Genomic DNA, 25,504 nt, shown 5'->3' on the forward strand with positions numbered 1-25,504 from the left:
CAGTCTTCTAGTTGTAGCTGGTTTACATTGGGTAAGACTATCGGATCGGACTCAGCGCCAATTCCACAAACAATTTATAGTTATCGCAATCGAATCGAAACAAAATCGGTTGCGACCATTTCATTAGTTATTTCGATTCGAAGTTGGATCGAAATCCACTACATATCAAAACCAAGTTTTTTAGTAGAATTATCCCCTGTTTATGTTATTGTTATGCAGATGCATGTGTTCTAACCATTTCGCCACATCGACTGTTTAGTAATGACTAGACATCGGATTATATGCACCATCAAAATGCCAAAATATGCATGCAAATATGCACTAACAAAAATCATTTCTAATAAGATTTTGACATTTGTTTAAATTATATCTTATAGTTTATTATATCACATGCCTAACACGTATAGCTACGGAAATAAGCACTGTTTATGAAAAAGTACTCAAATATGCAATAGCGCTATAAAAATAGCATTTAATGCATATGCAAATGCATATAATCCGATGTCTAGTAATGAATATTTAAAAAAATAAGAGAAGATGCAATAACTTCATACCGAAGAATTAAGACAGGAATTAATCAACAAATGTGTGTTATTACTACTAGATAAGAATCACTTCTTGTAATTTAATATTTCACATTAAATTGATGCTATCTAATTATATAAAATAAAAAAAAGATCTCTATTATCTATATTTATGTATTTTCTAAATATTATCAATCGATGATTATATAAATTCAAACGAATTCTATTTCATAAAATAAATTTTGAATGATTACTCATTAAGCTTGCATCAAATTAATCATCATTATCTCATTCTTTCTTATTTATAATTATAGCTTAATAGTCGAAATATTATATAAGTTTGTGATATAGCAAGACCCAGGTGACAATGTCATACATAATAAAGTAGGTTTCGTCTACGAAGTTCACCACCGAAATCAATGTTAGCACTTTTCGATCACTACAAATATATCTTGCAAATAATTAAGTATCGTTACACAAATAGTAAATAAATATAATATGAATAAAAGAAGAAAATAAATAAAACATTGGAAGAAAAGATAAACATTGTCGATAACACGGAGATATATTATTTATCTTCAATCCAAGTTTCACAGTGTAAATTCAACCCTGACGACGCTTTTTTGATATATTGACGAATGTCACAGATAAAATCTATCAAGTGGAAAATACAACCAGTGTCACCGTTAATTCGCGCCTTGACTTATTTAAGTTTAGCGGAATATGTTTATTTTAATGTGATGCCTTTTCGCTTGAAAAAAAAAGACAAGTTAAGGACTGTTCTCGCTACGTTTTTGAAGTGGACAACATTATTAAAAAAAAAAAAAATATTGGCGGGGAATCTACGGGTCTCTGCTGAATGCATTGAAACTGGGAGCATTGTTATAACTTTATCTTACAATTATGTATTTTTTGAATGTCTTGCTATATCACGTACCTTATGGAACGTTTCAAGTAAATTGGTTTTACTAAAAAATTCTCTACAACACCAATTTTTAAAGATATAAATGAAGATAATGTTTTAAATATTTATTAGTATTATAATATATTATTGTATGTTTCAAAGGCTATTACGATGAAACAATTTGATACAACGATAATAGAATATTTTTTGTAGCGTCAGAAGAACATATCGACTAAATAAAATCATCAGTTAACCTAACTTTTAGAAATACTACAATATTAAAACCTTTTTCTAGCTTATATACATCCACAATATTTAAAATACCTACTTATAATAAGAATAATTTTATTCATAGAACTAATCTATTGTTCTAACGGTACTTCGATACAAACTTATTATATTAACCACAGTATTTCAGCATTCATTGAACCTAACTTCATATAAAAATGAAAAAAATGCGCATAAATTTGCTAACGGTACTGCCACTATGACGTCATAAAGATCCAATCTATCTTATCGTAATTTTTATTGTAACAGCATTTGGAACGTAACATAATAATGAAAAAAATCTGTAATGAGCATTTAAAATCAAAAATCTTATTGTAGTTTTTGACATTCTTATATCTATTTCAATCTATTAGCAAAAAGACCAATAAAAAATAAAGCTTTATGAATATCGTAACTAATGTGTATTATTTATTAAAATATTCTATTTTTTTATGGTATAGGTTGGCGGACGAACATATGGGCCACCTGATGGTAAGTGGTCACCATCGCCCATAGACAATGACGCTCTAAGAAGTATTAACTATTCCTTACATCGTCAATGTGCCACCAACCTTGGGAACTAAGATGTTATGTCTCTTGTGCCTGTAGTTACTCTGGCTTACTCACCCTTCAGACCGGAACACAACAATACTGAGTACTGTTATTTGGCGGGAGAATAACTGATGAGTGGGTGGTACCTACCCAGACAGGCTTGCACAAAGCTCTACCACCAAGGCTTAGGCTCATAAAAGCACAATAGCTGTGCTTTGAGTGGGACAGCTTGTGTCCAACTATTGATCTTCAAAGTCAGGAAACGTTTGAAACCAGGATGAACTGACCAAGGTACGAGGTTCAATTCGACTAGGTAATTTTAAACTGAGCTTCATTATATTATTTTAAAATATCAATTTGTACTTGATAGAAATGTGTATTCTACTGCCGACTCGAATTCCTTTATTCAATAGAGTCATCACTCTTATGGACTGTCAAATGAAACATTACCACTGGTTAGGAAAAGAATATACCCTGACCTGAGAAGACCAGGTTAACGAATCTGCGGGTATTGTTTCTTTGACAATTTTATTATTTACATTTGTTTTATGGTATAGTTTGTCGGACGAGCATATGGGCCATCTGATGATAAGTGTTCACCATCACCCATAGACAATGACGGTGTAAGAAATATTAACTATTCCTTACATCGTCAATGCGCCACCAACCTTGGGAACTAAGATGTTATGTCCCTTGTGCCTGTAGTTACACTGGCTCATTCACCCTTCAAACCGGATCACAACAATACTGAGTACTGTTATTTGGCGGAAGAATAACTGATGAGTGGGTGGTACCTACCCAGATGGGGTAGTACAAAGCCCTACCTCTGTCCTCTGCCCTAAGGTTGCCTGAAAAATGAAATGCTACCTGTTGCAGCTCATTGCACTGTTTGTCAAATTCAAATATTAAATTTACTCCAAAGTCTTAAATAAAAAATAAATAGAAATCACTTATATAAATAATGTATCCAGTGAAAATAAAATAACTTATTAGAAATATTTTTTATTAACATATCAAAATATTTACACTTATATATGTACATACATAGCTGAGGATACATTGGTAAACATCAAGTAACAATTTAATTTATTTATTTATCATACCAAAATGTGCTCGACTTAATTCGTAATACATTTGGGAACAAAACTATTAAGCTTGGTAACCATAGACAAATACCAATCCGTTCTGCTTACTGATGATTCAATTACTTCTCGCAGGCAATTGTACTATCCGTAGGCAAAACGAACAGTTACTCAAAACACTAACCATTAGTACCAGACTTAGTAACAAATTTTTGATATTCATATTATTTTACTCTTGCAACTAATTCCCTGTCTTATATGTCCAAATGTAAAACTAAAATATTTCATAACATCAATTTTTTTTTCTTAATGATTAAAATACAGATAACAAATCTGAAGAATACATTAATACATATATCCTATATATTACATGCGATGTAAATTATTGACAATCATTGGCAGTTTAAGAGGATATTGGTCATTAGTTAATAATTCCCTAAATTTTTACAAACTCCTTAAGCCCATTATACAATGAAAAAAAAATAAGATATAATAGATAAGGAACAAGGAATAAGGAATAGCACAGGGACCAAAATACAATAGGCGATAGGCTACAATATTCAACCAATCACAGCGGTTGAATACCTGCTACTAGTTATGTGCTGCTGTTAGTTTAACGACACTTCGTTGAAAAAATGCCTTGCGATTGGCTGGCTATAAGAAATAAGAAAAAAAATCCTACCGCGACGGAAATTTTGTTCTTATTTCTTATTTATTATTCCTCATTTTTGAATTATGAATTGATTAACGGTGCTGCCATCGCTGGATTCCCCTATTCCCTATGTCTTATTTTTTTCATTGTGTAATGGGCTTTACTGATAACAGAAAGGTTACACTCTAGAGAATATGTGGGTATAGCGAGTTTCTATTTGACATGCTATGATTAATGGACATCTTGAATAATTTATTCATTATGGATTCTTTACAAGGAATCCTTCTTAATTGTGGAAGATAAGTAAAAATAAGTAAAAAATGTTCTTAATATTGTATTATAAATAATGATAAATTAATCAAGAAGTGTTAATATTTGATAATTAAGCACAGATAATTTTAAAGGGTATTTTTCGTTATCTGTGGTTCATTGTTGACTTTGTAGAAACGTCAATTTGACATTTGTATGTGAGGCAAAAAATGTTTGATGGGTTATTGATTTGATGAATATGACCGATGCGAGACTCCTGATAATATAGAGTTGTATTTACCAATTTTCATAAGGACTGATTCGAAAAAATATATATTATATGTATGTTCCACACAAAACTAAACTCGACGACGGGTTGAATCGTCTCATCGCATTAAATGCATGCCTTAGGTCAGTTTCGAAGTTTATTTGAAATTACTTACGATCGGATAGCGCTGCTTACCTATCATTTCTTTTTTTAATTGTGACATTCAATAAAAAAGTTACACCATTTTTGATTATCTCTATATTTTTAGGAATACTCTAAAGTGCTTCGTACATTTTTTAATATTTAGTATACCTAAGCAAATTGAAAATAACAAAACTTATACTGTATGAAAAGTATGCACAAAATAATTGCGAATTTGGACCATAGTCAAAATAAGTTAAAACTAAATAAAAGTTAAAGTTAAAAAAATACGTATTTAATATTTTTTTACGCCAAAATCCCTAATCCACTTGCTCTTACAAACGAAATCAGTCTATTTTTGTTTATGATTTTTGATTTTTAGTCTTCCATTATCGACTGCTCTCTTTGAGTTTTTCATTTCTTTGGCCATTGGTATTCCTGTTAACATTTTTTATGACAAAATTAAACGTTCTATACTGAAATTTATGAACATAGGTTAATCTAGTGTTGCCGTGCTATTTGACCTTTATATAATGTTACTAGTTTAAAAAAATAAAATTAATTAAATATAACAGACCGAGTTTACCACTGCAGTGAATCAGAAATGTGAAAATGTAGAGTGCAAAGTGTATGCATATATACACTCTTGATATCCGCTTATAGTCTAAGAGTGCTTTGGTCTGACGTGATCGGAGAGTTTAACAGAGATTATTTGTACTTTTTGAGGTACCTGAGTGTAACTTTGCAACCTCCTAATTTTACTCTCCCCTAACTATACCCAATATTCGGAATATTAGCTAGCTTGGGATATGTAGAGGCATTCAATGCCAAACTTATCACTACTTATACTATTACTGGTATATTTGAGCACTGTGCTGTTTCTAAGGGTAAAATATATGGTAAGTGATCATGTTGTATAAAGAAAACTCGCTCTGCAATTATCACGATATACCATTCCAACTATGTCGATATGTAGATAAAAGTGCAACACTAGATCAACCAGAGATTTAAACATAGTATTTAAAATTCACATAATTCAATGTGACGTAAATAAAAGTATCATATATAAATGCATTGTTTATAATATTGAATATAAAAAAATATATATATTGAACTGTCAAAGTTTTTTTTTTTATAAATAAATGCACATATGTATACTTGTCAAAGTAAAAATAATTCAAAATTTATTTCGATACTAAAAAAGTTTCCGAAATTTAATGTCAAGTAAATTATAACATAATACTTAGTTAGTTCTTTTTTTAAAAAGCTGCAACTAAAGTATTTAAATAAAATACAATATTCTACAGTCTACAATTCATTTGTGGTATAATACGTTATGCGAGAACGAGACAGATATACTTAACAACTGCCATTATGGAAATTAAAATTTCACTTGAAAGAAAGGGACACGTATATGATATGAAAGGCGAAATGAGTTGTGTCGGCAGTGAAGGCTGATTTTTACATATTAAAGGACTAGATATATGTTACTATCAGGCGTGTGTCACACAGATGTCTGCCCTCTCGTTGATATGAAGTCTATGGTATGTTTGTGCTGTGATGTAGCAGTGTTCATGCAATTAGAAGCTCACAGAAATAGATCAAGACGAAACAAGAATCTAAACTTACTAAATACAGACTGTTAAGAGGAGGGGGGGGGGCATTGTTGGTGCGTATGATAATATATTTGGGACTCGGAATTTTCATCCTTATGAGCTAGCCATTAAACAACGAGGCATATATAAATGCCGATTATATACTAGACGGTAACATAGATTTATTTCAACTATTTTAACATATTCCTCAAATAAAACAATATTTAAATTATAACTTTGAGGTCCATAACATTGAATGACAGGGAAATATTTTATTAGTGGCACATAAATTGACTTAGTTTTACGCTAACGATAAAATACAGACAACAATTTGTAAGTAGTGATATGTGACAATAACGTAGTCTATACCGCAGGAGCAAAGACAAACTTTGATATTTAATTGACAGGACATGATTGGTCGAGATCTTGAATAGTCTATGATACCTATTCATTATGGTTTCGCAAAAGGAGTTTTTAATGTCAGTGAAGCTGATTTTGGACTTTAGAAGGAAAATTAGGATATATTAATCAATACTGCTTTTAGCAAATCGTATTTTTTCAAGAATAAATAACTAAATAAATTTTGGAGAACATCACACACATTACTCTGATATCATAGTAAGCAGCAACGCTTGTGTTGGGGAAAATCAGAAATAACGACGGTACCACAAACACTAAGACCCAAGACGACATAGAAAACTAATGAACTTTTTTCTACATCAACTCGATGGGAATCGAACCCGGAACCTCGGAGCGGAGTACCCATGAAAACCGGTGTACACATTAAGTCTAAGTATTAAAACATAACGTTTGTTTATCTTCACTCCTTATTCAATTGGAAAACGATATAGACTTGCATTCATATATTTTTTTGTTAAGAATACCGTAAACCCAGTTACGATATAAATATAACACATTTAACGTCCTTTTCAAGGTCGCGCGGAAAAATACGAATGTGTGACCGCAGCATTACTATACAACGCTCCTTAGAGGGGGGGGGGGATTAAGAGGATCGTTTAAATACATTTCATAATATTTTCTTATTTCACACTAGAGCTAATTCCTTATAAGGGGGGGGGGGGGATCGTTTAAATACATTTCATAATATTTCCTTATTTCACACTAGAGCTAAAGCTAGAGTGATACGTTGTACAGGTGTTCGGGTTGTGAGGCGGCACCTGCTATTTACCGACTGGTGATGCAGCTGGGCTGCATGTGGCCCGTGTCGCTGAGGCCTCGCAGCACGACGTTCCCGTTGGGCAGGATGGACAGCCACGTGATGGAGCCGTGGTTCAGCGATATCCGCAGCCAGCCCTCCGGCGGGAACTGCAGCGCCCTGGGAATCGTTACATAGTATGATATATATTGACCTGTCAAAGTTTATTTATAAATAAATGCACATATGTATACTTGTCAAAATAAAAATAATTCAAAATTTATTTCGATACTAAAAAAGTTTCCGAAATTTAATGTCGAGTAAATTAATACATAATACTTAGTTCTATTTTTAAAAAGCTGCAACTATAGTATATGGAGTGAATATTTCTTCAGCTCAATTGTATGCGAACATATGGATTAATTAAAATGTTTTTTTTTTTTTTTTGTATTTATTGATTATTATTTAAAGAACCACCAATATGAAAGTAGTCTGCTAATAATGTTGCTAGCTAGAAAATAAAAATTATACACAGTGTATAAAGCGAATATAATACTAGTGTTTTGCCTCGGTTTCGCATGGGTACAATTAATTAATACATTTTTACTTTATAGTAATGTCACACCAGTGAGGAATAATGTGAAATTCGACCAATTTTTTTTTCTTTTTTCATTGCAAAACTAGTCGTAAGTTGTGCCTCTGTCCAAAGAAATAGGAACTGAAAGAATCATCCCTTACATTGACAGCGCAACACCAACACTAGATGGGAGATCACACAAAGCTGTGACATCCCAAGTGGGTATGGGTACACGGGCTCAGTCATGGCACAAAGATGTGACATCCCAAGTGGGTACACGGGCGCACTCATGGCATCGGGGCGGGCACTCACTTGCAGACGAAGAAGCGGATGACGTTGGCGTGGCAGACGAGCAGCGTGTAGGAGTCGTGCGTCTGCTCGGGCGGCGCGCGGTGGAAGTAGCGCCGGAACGCCGCCTCGATTCGCGCGCCGTCCTGGAAGAACTGCTACACGTGCAAGCGCGCGTTAGTACCGACCCGCTGCGCTCGCCTCCAACTCAAGCTACCTACGCTAATGGCGGTGCTTTGGTGTGGGGTTAGTTACTGGATGGAATTAGTGAGCGACAGCAGCAGAAATGGTCAGTACTAGTAACAAACCGCTAACCTACATAATACCAATCATTCAAACATTGCTAATGATTTGACAGTAATGATATGAAAACGATTGAAAATATTGCTTAAACCATCAGAATGGGATGGAATTTTGTCAAAATATATGAATAATGACAATTTTGGAACAAAGGGGTTTACAAAAAAAATGACCGCGATAATAATTGTGTGACTTTTGACGCTATATTAATATTATTAGGCTATTTGACTGATTTTTAAAATCCATTTTATATTATTTAGTAGAGGTTAAGGAACCCAGTTGATTTTTTTATTTCTAGTACATATTTGTCGAAAAATATCATATTAAAAATTTCATATTTAAATAACGCGCGAAAACGCTACTTGGACAATATGGCGCTGCAATGGAGTCGCTGACGTCACTTTGCTGTATTTTAATCTGTGGTACATATAGTAACAAAGCAAAGTTTACAACAAAGTGACTTCATCATAAGCCCGGCCAATCAGGAGCGTTTTGTGTCACGTGACAAACGATTGAAAAAATGCATTTTTATTTATTGATTTTTGAATAAATTAAGTATTATTTTCAGCTTTCGTTAGTAAATAACCATTTTTAAACTCATAATATACACTGATTACAATAATTCACAATTTATTTTTCGCATTGTCAAATAGCCTATAATGAAACCGCACAGAAACAAATCAGGAACAAAAATCCACACTGAAAAACGAAAGCGAACGAGAAAGAAAGAAGAAAACGAACGACGTAGCTAGTAGTACAGTCGACATGAGTTTGTCGACGCTCCTACTAGCGATCGATTGAGCCCTTCTCAATTCCAAAAGATCTCATCCCATTCTGATCGCACGTGAAGTAACGAATCATGCATTTCCATCTTATTCAAAATTAATAGCAAATTAAACATGTAAAGTTAAACACTTTTTAGAAATAAGGTATGCTGTAAGTATTATATTAGTCTGATGTGTGGTTTCTCTTTTCAAACAGTGGCTGTTAGCCATTATAGTTTTTTGTGTCAAGAGCATCAATTAATATCACTAGCAATTACATCACAAGACTTAAGTTAGCACCAAGAAAGTTATAAGTCATAATCATTTCTGTCATCATTATGCCCTAATAGAAATAAATGGATCAATCACAAATGAATAAATTAATGAGGAATTAAATTGATGGTATAATTATGTCTTTTCTATATTTAATGGTTTAATGTAAATGAATGATTGATGAATACTTCTTTTATTTTTTTAATAAGATATATAATAATATCTGTATTTATTAAGCTTACTTTGGGTTCTGGTCTCCAGTGCCCGACGGGGGGCTCTGGTGGAATGGGAGCACCTTCCTCGATCAGTTGGCAGTCTTTAACTTCTAAATCTTTGGGTAGATGTTTTGCTATTATCATAGCTGTCTCTTGAGCTCTGGTCATTGTCGATCGAACTAGTAGATCCCATTTTATATCTAGTTTGGCTAGCCGTTGACCAGTTAGATCTGCTTGTTGTCTGCCTAAAAGTTTTAGAGGAAATATTTTATATGGACTGTTGTTATGATACAACAATGGAACTGGTATCGATCACCATCTAAACAAAAAAATTTGATAAATTTTGTTGCAAAAAAAAAACTTGAGCTTCATACAAAGTATTGTACTGTTTTGTATGGAATTTTAATGTCAATATATTTAAGAAATTCTTACCTAATTCTGTTAAGACTCTCTCCTTGTCAGTGGCTCCCTCTATGTTGTACTGGCCATGACGTATGAGAAACAAGTGCCTCACAGCTTTGCTCTTGGACTTTTCAATCTGCTCATTGTATCGATTTTCATCTTCTGGCTTACTTGATCTGGGTGGTTTGACTATTGATTCCGGTTCACGACTAAAAACATCAATTATATTACTAAATGCAAAATATACAGTAATGTTATTTACATACATTTTTTTTAATACATAAAGATAAGAGACTTATTTAATTGGTCAATATGATTATAATTATGTGAATTAGCTAAAGATTAAGATAACAGATACTTCTATATAAGCGTGTAAAGCCATTGCGAGAAAACTATGTACATAAAACAATATTTGGTTGCGGTTTAGAAAACTTCTGCACTAGGGGGGTAATGTGGGGGGGGAGGAGGGGGGGGGACTATTCCCCCTATCCCCCTGTACCATTCCCATCATGCGAATTTGCTCCGTTCTTGAGATATTGGCAAAAACTAATCTCATAATTCTAACCTTAAAATTTTATCAACAATTTAGAAACTCAGTGGCCTTCGGCGCTACGGGATGTGCAGCACCTTCGCCTTTCGTAACAAAGCACAGGCACTTCGTGCCTGTGCTTTGTTACAGCAGGCGGGTGCTGCACCCCCTTCGCGCCTTCGGATTCTTAAGAAACACTCTAGGGGTAAGACCGACAAGACTACATAGAGTCGGAGTAAAAATAGTCAGCTTTGAGTTAAGTTTCAATTAAAAGTTTAATATACAAGTGTAACCTTTCTATTTCTATTTTATTATATATTCCAGGTCAATTATATAAGGTACAAATAAAACAATTATCAATTAATTATGTTACATTTATTATTTGTATACATATTTTACAACATTTATAAGTGCAATAAAGGGATCTTCTTTTTGGTTTGTAATATCTCGTCTCCATAAATATTCCACTATAAGGTCTGCAAAATTGTCCCGATTATTATAATTATCTTTAGCAAAGAATCTTTTGACGACACGCCACTGTGCTTCTATTCTTTGTGTATGCGTGCCATCTGCGTCAACAAACGGATTTTCAGGATCACTATGATTAACTTTTTTATGAATATAATTATGATTTTGTAATCCGTCATATGCTCGCCAATAATCGGTATGGATGATGGTGCCTTCAGCGACATGCTTTTTTATTAGGGGCACCAAAACATCAGCAGACCTTATGTTCTCCGGACAGACCTCAAGCCTAAGGTCCTCACTTCCATCTTCTATCATGCCGAGGACCCAATGTCCCTCAATATGCCTGCCTGAAACAAAAAAAGAATATTTAAAATTGCTTGCCATAAATAATTTATGAATTTGTGATGTGTTTATTTTGTTATAGCTATAGCTTACCTTTGTTATACTTTCTTTTTCCAAATTTGCTTTCATCGATTTGGACTATTTTCCCTGGTCCACCAATTTTCCCCTTGAATGTTTGTTTCTCCAACTGGTATATTATTACTGCTTCTCTGCAATAATTATACCAGTCGCAGATTGTAGCTTTAGATAAGCAATGGTCATCGTCATTAAAATCTTCTTTAATGGCCATGGCATAACTCCATTTGTTAGAGTATGCATACATTAAATAAAAAACTTGTGTTAGTGATACTTTAATATTCTCAAACCATGTTCCTTTTGCTCGGCTGACGTTCTTTCCTCGGCATGGTCCTTTATAACAGACGAAAGATCCAACATTTCTATTTGATGAAAATATGACAGTCATAGGTTTTTTATGAACGCGGCACATCTTTGTTTGTGGTATCATGTTATTTTCTTCAGCGAAGCTAATAGCTTGTTCGGGAGTACCAAGCTTGCGCATCACCTTAGCTAAATTGTACATTTTTTTTACTTCCTCAACGTATAGACTACGTTTAACTGGCGGTTCTTCAGAAGAAAAATCGCGACTTGTCGACGGCTGTGAGTCAGTACACTGCGACATGGTATTTATTAAACACCACGTTCGTTCGTCCGGGATGATAGCAACAGTTAATCGCGTAGGCAAAAAATCGGTGTCCAGTATATATAAGCGAGTAAGTAGTCGTGTAGGCAAAGAATCGGAGTCCAAGATTAAAGCGAAAGTCGTCGAATTAAAAGAAATTAAACAAAATGGAGAACACATTCGCGCGAGTCAAAGAGAAACAACGGAATGAAATTCGAATTCTTACAGAACACTATCTTGACTTTTGACACATTAATTAAGCGTTTTGACATATGACAAGCACTGTTATGTTGCATCCTTGTCGAACTAGAGCAAAATATGTCACTTATCCTGCTCTTAAACTGTTATTACGATCTATTTGACGTATTTCGGCGTTTATAGGTTATGATAGTTTTCTTAATTTTCTCGAAAATGGTGCAGAATTTCGCAGGACGCGAGTGGTATTTTTGTAATCAGTGACTAATCCTCTAACATATAAAATAATTTGTTTCCCCAAAATCGTGCAGAAGTTTGCTAAACCCAACCCCAATATTTTTGTTTTCGGACGTTTTTAAAAATAAATTCTTGTATGAAAATTTATAAGAATACATTCGAATTTTAACTTACTGGTCCCAGTTTTTTTCCCATTTCACACTAGGCGTGAAATTCGTCGTCCATGAATTCTGAACGTGGAAGTTTTTCTCCGATTTACCGATTTGATAATAAGCTAAGGTACCACCAACAGCGCCTAAGCCTAACAAAGCAATTTTATTTAGTCTAGAAAACGACGCCATTTAAAAATCTGTTGCTTAAATTAGCACTTGAAACTCATCAAAGTGGCCGATATGCCTTTTTTTATTTAAAAGTGTTTTAAAATGTGTAACTAGGCCAAGTAAGTAGGCTTAACCTAAAAATACAACAAACGATGATAGTTCAAACTGACAGTCTGACAGCTTTTCATTGACAATAATTTGACGTTTGTGACTTGACAGTAAAAATAAAGAAAGTAGTGTTGTAGTTATTAATTTATATAAATTATTTATTTAGCATGTTCAACAGTTGTACATAAACTCTTACACTAAATGCGTTTTAATTTTCTCTTTATGACTGCTCAGTTATTAGTTAATCATAACTTGCATGAGAAAAAAATAATTCAAGGTTTACAATAATCGATTAAAGAGCATTAATCGCAAGTATTCGAACTATATGATTTATAAATTGATTCTAAATAGGTGGGACAAATATAATGAAAAATAAACAGACAAATTATTTGCGAGTATCTTTTTATTAGTAAATATAATAAATGTTTTTCTATTAAATCTTAAATAATATTGGTATATCTTTTATAAAAGTAAAAATGTTATACAATATTGTGACTCATTTTATATAAATTGCTTGTTGGAGTTGAGTAGGTACATACAAAAACACTATATTTCGTAATATATATATACACGAAATGTGTGTGTAAATGTATGTATGTTATAATATGTAATGTGTATTCAATATGAATTGAGAACAGTTAGTCTCATATTGTAGAAAATTTATAAAAAAATCTTCGAGATCAATCGTCTATTGACGAAAACAGTTTGAAAATCCGTTTAATAGAGTTTGTTTTTATCGCGCATAGACAGATAGACAGATAGATGCAGCGGGTCACTTAATTTATAATATACAGTGACCCTCGTCATTTATTTTTTTTAATTTTCTAAATACTTACAAACCAATGGTTATGAATGGAAAACAAATAACAGATTTTTGTTGTCATGTCGCAACAACAAGTAACAATGAATAAATCTATTTATATTATATTAATTACTATTATATACAATTATTAATTGATATAAATCAATATTTCTCCCTTGAGTCTAAAATAACATGAAATCCGTCCAACGAAGTCGTCGATATCGCAATAATAGTCCGGAGATTTTTAAAATTATGTAAAGAATTTAATTTAAATTTCCGCAAAACTCTGACGACAATTGTCTTTACCAATTTCGCTCCGAAGTATCTTCCTGTAAAGCAAATATTACCATATCAGTATCAATGTTTTATTTTGCTGCTCTGATTCATACATGAAGTGCCTGTAAAGTTCACAGATTTTTGAGTTCAAACCCAGGTAGAACTGATAAAAAGTTATCGGGTTTTTCTTTCTCAGGACAAGAAACAATCTCAGAAACAGCCCGGAGTCTAGAGATTGGAAATGGGTACAATTTATTGTAGATTCTGTGCTTAATTTCTCTCCGGTCGTGTCTGATTTGTCGAGTGCTGTGTTTGTGCACACACTTGGGCACTGCAATATTTATTTGTACTGCTATACTGCATTCGATTTCCAAACTCAATTTCACATTTTTTTTGTTTGCGCAGTGAATGGAAAATTTTAGCAGATTTTCGCTAGACCAATCGCCTATCTCTTTAGCCTGAACGAATATCTTCTATTAATTATTGTATTTATTTATATATTGATTTAATCAACTAGTACTGCTAGACTATTAAACTATGCGAGTCTTACCTAAGCAATCCATGTTACCCAAACTAAAGGGAATGTAACAATATGTGGGACGCTTTTTAGTATTCTCTAGGGAGAATCTTTCAGGGTCAAATGATTCTGGGTCATTCCATAAATTGGGATCGCGTTGAATGTGATAAATGGGAATGACTAGTGCAGATCCAGCTGGAATTGTATACGAACCTGTAAATAAAAACTGCTCTGCTTAAATTTTCTTTAGTTATCCATACAATATAATTGGAGTGTCTGTTTGTAAGATTAAAATAGCCCTTTTTTACTCAATGCATATGTATGTATGTATATACCGTTTGGTAATATACCATAAAATTTTAACAAAAAGAAAAACCGACTTCAAACAAAACACTATTTTAAAACAAATAAAAATGCACTAAAAATAATAGCATATTTTTTAGAGTCCTCGTAGGTAAAATGAAATGAAAAATATTAGACTACTTAAAAGTCGATTTACGATTATATAAAGTAGTAGTAGTAATGTAATCGACCTCAGCAAAAAAACTTTGAAAAAGACCAACTATATTTCGTACATCATATGACATCACATCACATACACAATAAATAAGAATTTTAACAAAAAGAAAAACCGACTTCAAACAAAACACTATTTTCAACCGACTTCAAAAAGGAGGAGGTTATCAATTCGTCTGTATTTTTTTTTTTTTTTTTTTATGTTTGTTACCTCATAACTTTTCACTGGGTGGACCGATTTTGATATTTTTTTTTTGTTTGAAAGGTAGTGCTTCCCGTGGGGTCCCATTTTTTTTATTTTTTTTTCCGATGATGGTATCCGTATGAAAACGACATAAGTCTTAAATTTGCATTATGTATATGCGCGACAAATAGGTGAAAAACTCAAAATCACGTTAACCAATTTTGATAATTCTTTTTTTACTATAAAGGATATACTTTAAGGGTAATTTGGTGAAAGTTTGGTAAGTTCCTGCGCACAGGATCCATGACAAATTAAGGGAACGGGAGGGAACGGAACAATTCTGAAGAGCACGTTAGCAATACTCGGTCGAATCTTTTATTTATGGGTTACTTGGATATTTGAATCACCTTCCGGAATGTGGTTATGTTCATGTAATTGTCATAATCGAATATTATAATCAACTAGCGACCCGCCCCGACTTCTCACGGGTGCAATACTGATACTAAATATACTAAAGAATTTGTTTAATTACGACATCACATTGCAAACTTCTAAAATTGTCAGTGTTTCTTTACTATATTGTTCATTTATTATATACACAAACCTTCCCCTTGAATTACACTATCTATTAAAAAAAAACCGCATCAAAATCCGTTGCGTAGTTTTAAATATATAGGGACAGAGAAAGCGACTTTGTTTTATACTATGTATTGACGGAACTCCTAAACGGCTTATAGTTAGGGTGCGATTTGGGGCAGAATTTCTTTCTGTCTTTAATCAAATTTTGTGTATATGATGTGATGTACGACATAGCATACGAGTAGCTCTTTTGCAAAGTTTTTTTACTGAGGTCGATTACAGCTCTTTCGAGGGTGGTTGGTACCTTGTAGTTTATGCCGCATTACGTATTAAGGCCGCATTTTCGAAAGTCTATTTTTGCTTTATTCGAAAGTTTCTTTTGAAATTGTCCCCGAAGTAGTTTTTGATTCATATAAACGGCACGCTTAATCTATCCATATTAAGAAAAAAATGTTAGTCTACATCAGCTTCACTTAAAATCAAAAAATAAATAAAATTTTAACAAAAAGAAAAACCGACTTCAAACAGAACACAATTTTAAAACAAATAAAAATGCTCTAAAAGGCAATAAAAATAATTACATATTTAACATATTTTTTAGAGTCCTCCTAGGTAAAATGTAATGAAAAATGTTAGACTACTTAAAAGTCGATTTACGATTATATAATGTAGTTATAATTATTGCTATATTTGGAGTCGGTGTCAGCCAAGAAAACCCTTTCGTATATCTATCAAAAAACAATACGAGAATACTTTAAGAAATATGTTTTTTACAAATTACCTTTTATGCGATAATATACTGGGTCAATCAAGGGGCTCGTATCGCTTCTTTCTTTTGATTGTTGAGGCGTGTGCCCGTGGCTGACACCAGCTCCAAATATAGCAATAATTATAACTACATTATATAATCGTAAATCGACTTTTAAGTAGTCTAATATTTTTCATTACATTTTACCTAGGAGGACTCTAAAAAATATGTTAAATATGTAATTATTTTTATTGCTTTTTAGAGCATTTTTATTTGCCCCCACAATCAAAAGAAAGAAGCGATACGAGCCTCTTGATTGATCCAGTATATTATTGTGTAAAAGGTAATTTACACAGTTTTTTGATAGATATACGTAGGGTTATGTAGGGTTTTATTGGCTGACACCGACTCCAAATATAACAATAATTATAACTACTTCATTTAACTTAGGAAGACTCTAAAAAATATGTTGAATACGCAATTATTTTTATTACTTTTTCGTGCATATTCATTTGTTTTAAAATAGTGTTTTGTTTGAAGTCGGTTTTTCTTTTTGTTAAAATTTTTATTTATTTTTTGATTTTAAGTGAAGCTGATGTTGACTAACTAATTTGTTTTTAATATGGATAGATTAAGCGTTCCGTTTATATGAATCAGAAACTACTTCGAGGACAATTTCAAAGGAAACTTGCGAATAAAGCAAAAATAGACTTTCGAAAATGCGGATTTAATACGTCACGCGGCGTAAACTACAAGGATCCCTCGAAAGAGCTGTAATCGAACTCAGCAAAAAAACTTTGAAAAAGACCAACTATATTTCGTACATCATATGACATCACATCACATACACAAAATTTGATTAAAGATAGTAAGAAATTCTGCCCCATATCGCACCCTAACTGCGAGCCGTATAGGAGTTCCATCACTACATAGTATAAAACAAAGTCGCTTTCTCTGTCCCTATATCTTTAAATCTACGCAACGGATTTTGATGCTGTTTTTTTTAAAAGATAGTATGATTCAAGGGGAAGGTTTGTGTATATAATACATGAACAACATAGTAAAGAAACACTGATAATTTTAAAAGTTTGCGATGCGATGTTGTAAATAAACAAATTCTGTAGTATATTTAGTATCAGTATTGCACCCGTGCGAAGCCGGGATGGGTAGCTAGTTGATTATAATATTCGACTATGATAATTAGATAAACATAACCACATTACGGAAGGTGACTCAAATATCCAAATAACCTATAAATAAAAGATTCGACTGAGTATCGCTAACGTGCTCCTCATTGTTCAAAATTGTTCCGTTCCCTTCCGTTCCGTTACTTTGTCATGGATCCTATGCTCAGAACCTTACCAAACTTTCACCAAACTACCCTTGAAGTATATATTTTATAATAAAAAAACAATTATCAAAATTACCAATTATTCACCTATTTGTCGCGCATATACATAATGCAAATTTAAGACTTATGTCGTTTTCATACGGACGAATTGATAACCTCCTCCTTTTTGAAGTCGGTTGAAAATAACAATTTTTACAATTTTTGTCTGTCTCTCTGTCTGTTTGTTCGGACTAATCTCTGGAACGGCTGGACCAATTTTGACGTAACTTCCACTGGTAGATAACTGATATAATAACGAATAACTAAGGCTACAATAATATTTTTTGTGAAATTCAACGCATACCAGGTCGCGGGCACAGCTTGTACCTTAATAAAACCAAAATTTCTTAGGTACTAAGGGCTTTTTAAGTAGAAATGGATGATATCGAAGCTTACTGATAGATATATCCTCATTAATTGTTCTCTGCAACATGCCTCCTATTGGAAATAACCTGAGAACTTCTTTAAACGCCATTTCAAGGTACGGCATTCTCTTCAGATCGTCATCAGTGACTGGTTTGTCGTCTTTTCCAGTTACGTTAATTATTTCGCTGTAAAGTTTTTCCTGAAATGAAATATTTTATATTTTATGTTCATCAGTATTTTCGCAGTCGTTGATAACTCTAATCATTACTTAAAAATGGAGACTTTTTTTATATATTTTTATAACGTTTTTTTTGAGATTTTTTCAATTTTTTCGTTATGAAGTTAGTTTAACATATAAAGAACGAATGGGTTGACTGACGAGGAAAATATATCTACTGAATCTTTTTGTCATCACCCATTCACAAACAGACTAGTTAATGCTCACGATTTTATCTAAGCTTGAGGGGAGGAGGAGATTTAAGTAAAAAAATGTAGTGTCAAGACATGAAAAGATTAATTGCAGTTCAAGGTTTTTCATTTCAAATTTGAACAAATTTAGTTCACTGGTTTAGTTCAATAATAGAGTTGCTTTTACATATATTATATTAGCATAGTCAGACAGGCATAGATTTAACTTACTTGACACACGGGGTGAAATGCCATCATCATTAGAAAAAAGGATGCAATCTTGGCTGACGCTTCTTGACTCTGAAAATATATCGGATAATATAGATTCCTGATAAGATCTTTGGAAGTAATTATTTGGATAAAATATAGTAACAATAGTTTGGAGCTTATTCGTAATACAAATAGAAGTCCGAAAGCAGTTCTAATATAAATCATGTTCCAACAAGTTGACAAGTTTGTTTTGTATCCTGACCCAAGTAACATTTTTTTTGCTTATGGTGGTAGTCAGCGATCACAGACATCTGGATTACATCTACTTATCAATTTTCTTGCGCCAAATATTCTAGATTCTGGTTTGAAGAATAAGTGAATGAAGTACAGTTTATTTATTTTCCAGTATTTTTCCGTTATTAGGGAATTGATAATATTTCTAATTAATTCTTAAAATAATAAGAAAAAGTCCCAAACTAAAATAGTACCATTTAATCAAGTTTATTCAAAAACAAACTTACGGATGTAAAGACTGTAAACGTTTCATCTATCAGCTCCTTTGAATCTAACTCATCTGACAAAATGAATCGATCTATTACACTTAACTGCGTATTTTTCGAAGAGTCTTCTTCTGAATTCATGAGATGTAATTTATCACCAGAGTTAGCTAATGCTTTATATCGATGTTTAATAACCGCGGCGCTTAGTTCACTGAGCTTTTCTTTGAATATTTTCTGCTGTGTATAAGATTCTGTTAGCCAGAAAATTGGATCTATCTGTAGGTACCATTTCGTCATTCTATCGAATACGATGTCGTAAAGTCTGAAATAAAACCACGTTTACATTAAGTGCTTTCTTAACTAATGGTTATATAGTTTAATTATATGTATTCCATGTTACTTCGGACTCAAATCTATCAGGTACTGCAAATGTGGAAGTTCCATTGTCTCTTCTTTCGAAAGTCCCATGAGAGTTTCTGTAATCAAACAAAATTGATTTGAAAAAATATATTTAAGGGCAATCCATCCGAAATAATAATAATATAATAAATAGTAATTAATACTATAAATGCTAATGTAACTCCGTCAGCTTGTAATGCATAAAATAATTAAACCTGTGAAGGAGATTTGATGATATTTGGTACATTATAATCGTGCGAAGTTGTACTCCAAGTTACACAGACTTATATTTAAATTTTGAGGAAAGTAATATCGACTATAAAGTTTTGTGACTCAGAAAGTTCTTAGTTTTAAAGTCGAAAGCGGGCATATGAGAATGTAACCTTTTGGAAAAAGATACAAAATTTAATTATAAGCTTTAAAGATACCATTCTTAATTAAGACAACATACGGTGTAAAGATACTTACGACAAACCGTATAACTGGTACTTTGTACTATATACTTGTATATATCAGTTTCTCGACCTTTGGGCAAACTATTAAATACATCTAGGAGCAAGTCCACTTCTTGATTGAAAACATCGGTGTAACTTTCAATTGCTCGCCTACCGTAGTTCGGTGTAGCGATTTTACGATGTTTTCGCCACAAAGTTCCTGAAAAGTTATTATAATATTATAATTAAGTTAATATAATATTATAATCTTGGTGGTAGGGCTTTGTGCAAGCCCGTCTGGGTAGGTACCACCCACTCATCAGTTATTCTACCGCCAAATAACAGTACTCAGTATTGTTGTGTTTCGGTTCGAAGGGTGAGTGAGCCAGTGTAAATACAGGCACAAGGGACGTAACATCTCAGTTCCCAAGGTTGGTGGCACATTGACGATGTAAGGAATAGTTAATATTTCTTACAGCGTCATTGTCTATGGGTGATGGTGACCACTTATAGGTGGCCCATATGCTCGTCCGCTAACATAAAAAAAAGATTATAAATTTAAAATAATCAACACTTCGAGGGTAGAAAAGAGTCTGCAAAAATCATTAGTTGGGGCTAGCTTTCCATACAAGTTTTGCATAAGATATGACAATTATGAAAAACAGGACTTTTTGTCCTGGACCTTTTGTGGGCGTACGCAAACAACTTTGGACATACAAAAGTATATGCGTTTCACAAAGTTTATACGGTCAATATATTAAGAAATTTCATTGTTATTTATTAGAGATGAAAAAAGAGACGAGAAGAAAAGACGAAGATTACATATTAGTTGTTTGATCTACTTTACCTGATCCACTTAAAATTCCACCGCCAAGTACATCCGCCATATATTTGTATTGCGGTCCCTTAATACTCGTCTTATTATTTGTTAGGAGGAGCTGGAATTTCATATAACCTTGTTTCAAGAAAGTGCCTTATTTAAATTCCACTAACATTAATTGTACCTCAATAGTACTGAAATACTGATCTGATCGAGGTTACTACACTACTGCCTTTTCAGCTACGACTTTGTTTATTAGTTGTATTAAAATGCTAGTTAGTAAAATAAACCTTGATGACATCATATATTACTTTTACGGCATAGTAAAGAGGAAGAGCAAATACTCCATCTGATCTGTAAGTGCCCACTGTTGATTGAAATAGGCGGCGTGAAAAAAAGTTTTTTTTATCACCAATGCAACACTGAACTTGGGAACTAAGATATTCTTTTACCAAGGAGCAATACTTACTATTTTTTGTATTTTTGTCGATTTATAGGGCGAGTGAGTCAGTGTAACTACAGGCACAAGGAACATAAAATCTTAGTTCCAAAGGTGCTTTGGTGATATAGGCAAAAGTTAATATTTCTTACAGTCCAATAGCGGTAGTAATCATGATTGTGAAGCTACCCGGAATAATATACCCAGATAAAATATTTTATGAATTCTGAGTTATATATATGTATATAGTTATTAAAAAATTATTCAGCGTGTTGTTTAGAAACAGACAGATTTTTAGGATAGTTGCGTCGGATCCAAGGTTTGAATTATATGGAGAAATGTAAAAATGGTTATAAACGTGATTCACTAACCTTTATATCGTCCGGATTACTAACAACGACATTCAGGTCTGGTCCGATCCACAGCTTAAAAACGCCACCGTATTCGATCATGAGATCTTTTATAACTTTTATGAATTCTATAACAAAACAAAAAGTATTAATTTATTTATTCTTTATAAATATTTTCATACATGTATAATTGCATTAAAATAACATGATTTTGTGTTTTTAAACGTTGAAATGTTACTGAGTTTTTTATGTTTTTATTTTTTTTCGGTAGAATCTACTTTCCGCACCGGTGGTAGCTTCACTTAATATAGTTGTTAAATGACTATTCAAAAGAGCTTGTAAAAGCCTACTTGAACAAATTATATTTTGATTTTATTTTATTACATTTATTTATTTGATTATATTAGTGTGGTTCCGATAGGAAAGCCTTATTATTAAAGTATTTCTTTTTTGCACTGAGTCTTCTCAATTGTTGTATCAAGAACTAAGCTATGATGGAATTTCAGATCCGAGACGCATCATCATCAATAATTCGCGGCCAGTCCCATGGTCAACGCGAGGATCGTCAGAGCTCTCCGTAGAACTACAGCGAAAAATTATTGCGCTCCCTTGAAAAGGGTCCGATAGCGTAAGACAGAGGTAGTTTTTAATTAATTTTGATTGCTGATACACAGTAAACTATGATTTTGAATGATTACGATATATAATTATAATAAAATATATAATTTATTGTTTTGTATTTCCTTACTATCGTTTTATTACTATAAACTACTATAATAACAGTTGAAATAACAAATGAAGGATAATTAAATTCACATAACTTTATTTATTTTATCCTGTAATTCAATACTTGATATATTTTTGACCTATTGCGGGTCACTTATTTAATAATCCAATGATTTGCATGATAATTACGCGATTGTAATAAAATTGAAATTGATTTTGAATAACATTATTTGTTGAGGCCGAGCAAATAATTATTAAACTAGCTACCCACCCCTGCTTCGTATGATCAATCATGACAAGAAAATCCTTATAAAATAATAAATTGTTAATAGATATACATGTATTATCAAGGTTTGTTTTTTAGAGGTAGGGTAACTTTTGATACAACTCAGAAAAACGTTTTTTAATCCTCATGAAACTGTTTTATTTGACAAATATCTTGTTTTATTTGTATTTCTTTCTCTACCTTAAAGTTGCTTGGAATAATATCGCTGTTTTAGCGATGAGGCTGTATCAAGTATTTTTCATGAATGTGACTTATGTGAGTATTTATTAGTGGACATAAAAAAGTATTTTAATTTGATGTTTATTGCATTGTATTTATGTTTGAACTGGTTTTCCGGCATGTGGCCAAATTTCTTTCATATCCAAAGTTATTCACTTATAAAATAAACAATACAAACATCTTCATTATATATTTATAATTGCTTTCAGTACTATATAATCAAAGGGACCTCAAATATCTACGAATACGGGATCGAAGTCTATAAGATTGTTATTTAAAAAATTGATAAGCATTAGGAAATTTATAATAAGAAATATGTTTTCTAAAATAGTAATTAAATGTTAATGCTTCTTTTTTACCTTCTGGCTGGCACATGAATTTCAATGCGTTCCCGAATAAGGGAATCGTTGGTGGACCGGGGATTTTCCTGGCCATCTCGAGAAGTCGCCTATTCTTGCACCTCCATCGCAACCAAATGGCTAAGAGCAAACCTATGCATAGAAATACTCGCCACATGTTCCTGTAACAGATAATGTAAGATATGTCTTTAAATAATGGTCACAGTAGTATACCTTGCTGAACAGAGAGGACATTTTCTAGTGGTTAGAACATGTCCATCTTAACCCATGCTTGCGGGTTCAAACCCAGGCAATTTGAGTTTATAATTAAGTAAGCGAATCCATCAACCCGCATTGGAGAAGCGTGATGGAATTTTCTTCTAACCTTCTCTAAGGGTGAGGAGGCCTAAGCCTAGCACTGGGAAATTTACTGTTAGTATACTTCGAATGGTGTTACTACTTTTAGTTATTACATCCAATCTCTTAATATGGTATTTAGCTTTCATTTAAATAAATCGACTCAATTTTATTAAAAAAAACACAGATCGAACTTAGGAAATATGTATGCCGTCGTTAAAAACAACAATTTAGACATCACTCATAATTGAATAAATATATTTCACGCTTTTAGTCCGGGCAATCTAGACATTCGGTGATATATAAATTTGCAACAAGCTGATAATTGTTCAAAATATAATTCTCAATAAACGCTTCATTGAGTTGAAGTTGAATGGTGGGCATCATTCCTGTACATGGAAATAAATATTCAAGGTCAAAGGTAAAAAAAATTGTCTATCGCGGTTTTTAGCAAAACCAAGAGTCAAGAGGAAGAATCTTCGCAAAGGCCAGGGTAGTGGTGCCACCAATGATGAGGAGGAAGTAATCCTTCTCTTGGTCTAAATACCAATAAAGTCACATTTATGCCTATTTATGCCTCAAAATCGAAAGTTTTATCAAAAAAAAAATATCATAGAATTATGTTTTACATTATATTTTTGTCCTACGAGCCACCATTACTGAGATATAATGATTCAAAAACTACTATAACAGCACTAAAACGTAATTATTAATTTTCCAGATAATTAGGTCCATAGCATACTACAAGAAATAAATGATCTGTTAACAGGAAGAAATAAACAATCTTGTTATTTTATGGTTGTTTGTAATTTATGTTTGTCTAATTAGATATTTGTTGTTTTATTCTACTATATATATAATTATATAGCTACCTTCACTGTTAAGATTTACGATATATATACATATATATGTATAACGAATCTATTATACTGACGTTTTTTAAAAATGGTGATGTTATTTTGGGGTAGCCACAATGTTTTATAGTTTAGATGTAATAGGTAGGTTGCAGGATCGGATTTAATAACTTGGATATCCTTATGATTGATGGTAAGATTGAAGTTTCTACCCCCTAAAGCAACTAAAATTTTATGATCTATAAAAATTAAATAGCGTTTATTGTTAAAGATTACTAACCAAGTTTTGTCGTCTTCTAAATTTTGCCGCCCTATGGGAGTCCTTTAAATTTATTGTATAGTAATTAATTAAATATTATTATTGGTTAGCTTTGTATTGACTGTATAAGCTCTGTATAGTTGGCCATGCTATTAAGATAAATAGGTTTTATGAAGCTGATATTTAGATAGGAGGATGAGTAAGTCGGTTGACAAATGGTGGGGTTAATACGTCTTTATATCTACATATACTTTGTTAGAAATGGCATTATGAATAGAATCTAATTTTTATAATTTCGATAATTTTAAAAAACAATTTTTGGATTATCAGTGTATATCTCTCCATCAATTTTGGTGGTAATCGATCCAAAAACGGCGGAGAACGAGCCAGGACAGACAGACGGACAGACAGCCGGACAGACATGATGAAACTATAAGGGT

General features: G+C 32.6%; 3 protein-coding genes across 4 annotated transcripts; all 3 read right to left on the bottom strand.

Moving 5' to 3' along the window:
- Positions 1 to 5,014: 5,014 nt before the first annotated feature.
- LOC124532948 (serine/threonine-protein phosphatase Pgam5, mitochondrial) lies at positions 5,015 to 13,156 on the bottom strand. 2 transcript variants are annotated; one of them, XM_047108084.1, is made up of 6 exons: positions 12,834 to 13,156; positions 10,240 to 10,418; positions 9,835 to 10,052; positions 8,280 to 8,410; positions 7,424 to 7,570; positions 5,015 to 5,077 (listed from the first exon to the last, which is right to left on the bottom strand). In XM_047108084.1, exons 1-6 carry the CDS (start codon positions 12,998 to 13,000, stop codon positions 5,029 to 5,031), a joined length of 891 nt encoding a protein of 296 aa, XP_046964040.1. In that variant the 5' UTR covers positions 13,001 to 13,156; the 3' UTR covers positions 5,015 to 5,028. The 2 variants fall into 2 exon arrangements, with proteins under 2 accessions (XP_046964040.1, XP_046964038.1); XM_047108082.1 differs by having other exon boundaries at positions 8,280 to 8,413.
- Positions 11,111 to 12,749, bottom strand: LOC124532947. Its single transcript, XM_047108081.1, has 2 exons — positions 11,642 to 12,749; positions 11,111 to 11,553 (listed from the first exon to the last, which is right to left on the bottom strand). The coding sequence occupies exons 1-2, from the start codon at positions 12,405 to 12,407 to the stop codon at positions 11,117 to 11,119; spliced, it is 1,203 nt and encodes a 400-aa protein (XP_046964037.1). The 5' UTR covers positions 12,408 to 12,749; the 3' UTR covers positions 11,111 to 11,116.
- A 427-nt stretch (positions 13,157 to 13,583) lies between the features above and the next one.
- Positions 13,584 to 23,772, bottom strand: LOC124533282 (cytochrome P450 4C1-like). Its single transcript, XM_047108491.1, has 10 exons — positions 23,616 to 23,772; positions 22,047 to 22,153; positions 21,264 to 21,354; positions 20,451 to 20,636; positions 19,984 to 20,059; positions 19,605 to 19,905; positions 19,105 to 19,173; positions 18,496 to 18,664; positions 14,716 to 14,895; positions 13,584 to 14,218 (listed from the first exon to the last, which is right to left on the bottom strand). The coding sequence occupies exons 1-10, from the start codon at positions 23,770 to 23,772 to the stop codon at positions 14,052 to 14,054; spliced, it is 1,503 nt and encodes a 500-aa protein (XP_046964447.1). The 3' UTR covers positions 13,584 to 14,051.
- Between the last annotated feature and the right edge of the window lie 1,732 nt (positions 23,773 to 25,504).

The sequence above is a fragment of the Vanessa cardui genome, chromosome 10 (assembly GCF_905220365.1).
Source record: "Vanessa cardui chromosome 10, ilVanCard2.1, whole genome shotgun sequence".
NCBI classification, from domain to species: domain Eukaryota; kingdom Metazoa; phylum Arthropoda; class Insecta; order Lepidoptera; family Nymphalidae; genus Vanessa; species Vanessa cardui.